Source organism: Abramis brama, assembly GCF_963993115.1.
Source record: "Abramis brama genome assembly, chromosome: 18".
NCBI classification, from domain to species: domain Eukaryota; kingdom Metazoa; phylum Chordata; class Actinopteri; order Cypriniformes; family Leuciscidae; genus Abramis; species Abramis brama.
Window position 1 is genome coordinate 35627788 of NC_139980.1, and position 4244 is coordinate 35632031.

Consider the following 4244-nt stretch of genomic DNA (forward strand, 5'->3'; position numbering starts at 1 on the left):
GATCTCGACGGTCGGACATGTCCGGGAAAAAGAGGATGGTAACCCCTACTACTCAGCTTTCTCCACAGAACAAGAGCCTGTTAGCTTAGCTTCCAAAAAAAGATGGCTGACACTATTTGTACATTCTGTGAGTGAGATCCTCCCCCTATGGGCGGGTTGAAAACATGTGGAACAGCTCCTCCTACTGGCTGTAGTTTCTAGCCTCTGGCCAAATAATTCTCCGATGATGCAAAATGACGATTTTTACGTCATCGCAGGATTTTCTCCAGACAAAAAATACATAAATCTCTCGTCTCAGGGGGATATGAGGGAGGGAAGCACCGTAATTCGAAAATACTACAGGTTTTCTACTGATACAAAGCTTAATGCTAAATGCTGAAGTATCCCTTTAAGAGGTGCGCTAGCAGGTGTGATTTAAACTTTCTTAAAAAAAAAACAGGCCTGTTGCCATGAGAAAACTATGATGTGTTTCAAAGCAAAAAAACAATCCAGAATAGCTAAAACATCTAATATAAAAAAGGCTGAATTCAGAATGGCAGAAATAGTACTAGAAAACTATTCTGAATTCAGCTCAATGTGGTTTTATGTATGTTCAAAAGGGAAAAAATTACTTTTAAGAAACAATTGAATCACCTAGTTGCATAAACTCCCACTCGTGCAAGTCTGGAGAATCATGACTTAATGAAGAGGGAGGGATTATCATTAATTAGCCAAAGTCTGTAGAGTACAAAAGGACCAAAGGGCAGCACCTCAGCAGTGTGACTAGCTGTTGAACAATGGCAGGAAGTTGGTGTGCTGTTCAGTCTCTGGCACTTTGTGTTTGGTTCTGTGCGTTCAGTCATGCTGTTCCGAAGTGGAGTGATCTGCCCCAGAATCCTCAAGCTCTGATGTTCCAGCAAACTGACCAGCGGCTTCAAAAGCCAGTTCAACAGCAAGCTAGTCAATGGTTTTCTCAGCAGGTTCAAAAGCCAGTTCAACAGCAAGCTAGTCAATGGTTTCTTCAGCAGGTTCAAAAGCCAGTTCAACAGCAAGCTAGTCAATGGTTTTCTCAGCAGGTTCAAAAGCCAGTTCAACAACAAGCTAGTCAACAGTTTCCTCAGCAGGTTCAAAAGCCATTTCAACAGCAAGCTAGTCAACAGTTTCCTCAGTCAGTTCAACAGCAAGCTAGTCAACAGTTTCCTCAGTCAGGTCAACAGCAAGCTAGTCAACAGTTTCCTCAGCAGGGTCAACAGCAAGCTAGTCAACAGTTTCTTCAGCAGGTTCAAAAGCCATTTCAACAGCAAGCTAGTCAACAGTTTCCTCAGTCAGTTCAACAGCAAGCTAGTCAACAGTTTCCTCAGTCAGGTCAACAGCAAGCTAGTCAACAGTTTCCTCAGTCAGGTCAACAGCAAGCTAGTCAACAGTTTCATCAGTCAGGTCAACAGCAAGCTAGTCAACAGTTTCCTCAGTCAGGTCAACAGCAAGCTAGTCAACAGTTTCCTCAGTCAGGTCAACAGCAAGCTAGTCAACAGTTTCATCAGTCAGGTCAACAGCAAGCTAGTCAACAGTTTCCTCAGTCAGGTCAACAGCAAGCTGGTCAACAGTTTCCTCAGTCAGGTCAACAGTTTCCTCAGCAGTTTCTGCCTAAGCAGCCAGTGGCACAGGCAGAGCCCCTTGACAAATGTACTGTAGCTGATTATGAGCAGATTCAATGTGGACCTCCTGGTATCAGTGGTGCTGAGTGTGCTGCTATCAACTGCTGCTTTGATGGACAGCAGTGTTACTATGGGAAGGCAGGTAAGAGTGTAGAGTCAATGTAGAGGCATTCATGTTAAACTGATCCTCAACAATAACCTGCTCTTGTAACATGTTCCAGTGACTGTCCAGTGTATAAGAGATGGTCAGTTTGTGGTAGTGGTGGCTAGAGATGTTACGCTGCCTCGATTGAGCCTGGATTCAGTCCGTCTCCTGGGTGGAAGTGGTGATCCAGCTTGCAGTCCTGTGGGATCCACACCTTTCTTTGCTATATACCAGTTCCCTGTCACTGCATGTGGCACAAGCATACTAGTGAGTAGCTGCTTGTGGTTTTGTTCTGCATGGCTTAGAATAGATTGGATGCTAACAATGTTGCTATTTGCAGGAGGACAGTGGATATGTGGTGTATGAAAACAGAATGACCTCCTCATATGAAGTGGGTATCGGACCACTTGGTTCCATTACAAGGGACAGCCATTTTGAGTAAGTGATGTATGCTTTATCATAAATGTGAATCATTGACAAATGCTACAAGCTGACTGTTTGTCGTCCAGGCTTCTCTTCCAGTGTAGGTACTCTGGTACCTCTGTGGAAGCTCTGGTTGTGGAGGTCAACACCGTTCCTCCACCTCCACCAGTAGCTGCTCCTGGACCCCTCAGGGTGGAGCTTAGACTGGCAAATGGTCAATGTGTCACCAAAGGCTGTGCAGAAGGTAAGTGTTGGTCCCAAGTATGCCTAAAGTATTTCTTAAACTCCAGTTTCTAGTTAAACGCTGCATTCTTCCTCAGGGGATGAGGCGTACACGTCCTACTACAGTGATGCTGATTATCCAGTTACAAAAGTCCTGCGGGAGCCTGTGTTTGTTGAGGTGCACATTTTGGAGAGGACCGACCCCAACATTGTCCTGATGCTGGGACATTGCTGGGCGACATCAACCCCCAGTCCATTCAGTCTACCCCAATGGGATCTTCTGGTTGATGGGTGAGCAAGGCCAGTCTTTATCCATCTAGTGTGCTGTAAGGCATTTCTGACTGCCTCTTTGCCTTTCAGATGCCCTTACCAGGATGATCGTTACCTGACCACATTGGTTCCAGTGGCTGGATCATCTGGTCTTCAGTTCCCGACCCACTACAAGCGCTTTATTGTGAAGATGTTCACATTTGTAGATCCAGCATCATTGGCTCCTCTGCAGGAAACGGTATGCTCTGCAGCCTTACCGCAACCCTTAATATTAGTGCTTTTTACAGTGAATTCTATGGCTTAACCCTTTCCCCCTCTGTTAGATCTTCATCCACTGTAGTACAGCAGTGTGCCATCCCTCCTCTGGCTCCTGTGAGCAAAGCTGCACTAGGAAAAGTGAGTGCTTGCTGTAAGTTGACTTCAGGAACTGAGAATTGATTTGAATGCCCCTCATGCTTCTACCACTTTTTACAGGAAGAGACGCGTACGTCAAGACCATCTCTAGTGGGCAAACTGTGGTGTCTAGTGGACAAGTTAACCTGGTCAAGTGAATTTAAGTGTTTTAATAAACTTCATGAAACTCAACATGTTTCTCTTTGGTATTCATTTCTATCTGGAGTTGGCTGTTTCATGACTGTTCTCAGTTTGACTTCTGCATTACTAAACCTTTTTCTTTTTGCATTGAGATTCATGACTTGAACTAAACAAACCAAGTTTCTGCCTAAGCCATATAACTTTACTATTTGTCAAGTTCTAGTTGTTAACTTGGGGCCCTGTTCATGTTTCACATATCAAATTAAGGTTTTAGCTTCTGTCTGTTTCAGGCTTTACATACGACTTTATGGCTGAACTAACATAACTGCATATTGATGGCCAAACCCCTCTGAGGTCACTCGTTGGCTTTTTGTAATGCTTTTTTACAGTCACGCAAGTATAGTCATATCTTGGGATAAAGGATTGGTTGATATTGTGTTTTTTTTTTTTTAAATTTCAGGCAAGTCCCAGTAATGTAGACTGCTTTCATTTAAGCATTAATCCCTTAACTGTTGTATCCCACCTAGGTAGCTGTCCAAGGCCTTGTTTCCATCTGGTACTAGGAAGCATTTTTGTAAATCGGATCACAAATGGACTGTGGTAATGGTGTAAAAAGGGGCTAATTGTTTTTGAGTGTCTATTTTTGGCCACTTCCAGAGGTAGTCGAACACATTTTACCATATTGCTTTCATAGAGTAGATGCTCATGTGGTTGTGTTCAAACAGCCACAAAATGGTATACTGACCTAGTACATAAACATTTTAAAGGTATACTTCACCTCTGGAAAGATGAATGTGTATTTAAAATGGGTCATTTATGTAGTAGAAATGTGAAATTATTTTTGAATTTGGAGCCTTCTAGACTGAGAAAAGCCAGAAAATGTATTTTTGGCTCATGTGGATGAAAGACAACTCCCAGAATGCTCTTGCTTTGCTGCCCTACGAGGCTACTCCCAAGCCACGCCTACCGGTAAGAGAACGCAGTTAAACAAGGCTAGGCTACTAGTGAGTCTCCGT

The 4244-nt window shown here is 43.6% G+C and overlaps 1 protein-coding gene across 3 annotated transcripts; it reads left to right on the forward strand.

Moving 5' to 3' along the window:
- The first annotated feature begins 755 nt into the window (after positions 1-755).
- On the forward strand, positions 756-3278 carry LOC311068839 (zona pellucida sperm-binding protein 4-like). 3 transcript variants are annotated; one of them, XM_084091584.1, is made up of 9 exons: positions 756-1344; positions 1417-1776; positions 1856-2046; positions 2120-2217; positions 2289-2446; positions 2523-2715; positions 2785-2932; positions 3018-3090; positions 3169-3278. In XM_084091584.1, the coding sequence occupies exons 1-9, from the start codon at positions 777-779 to the stop codon at positions 3243-3245; spliced, it is 1866 nt and encodes a 621-aa protein (XP_083947710.1). In that variant the 5' UTR covers positions 756-776; the 3' UTR covers positions 3246-3278. The 3 variants fall into 3 exon arrangements, with proteins under 3 accessions (XP_083947710.1, XP_083947708.1, XP_083947709.1); XM_084091583.1 differs by having other exon boundaries at positions 775-959; positions 1008-1776; XM_084091582.1 differs by having other exon boundaries at positions 756-1776.
- The last annotated feature ends 966 nt before the right edge of the window (positions 3279-4244 follow it).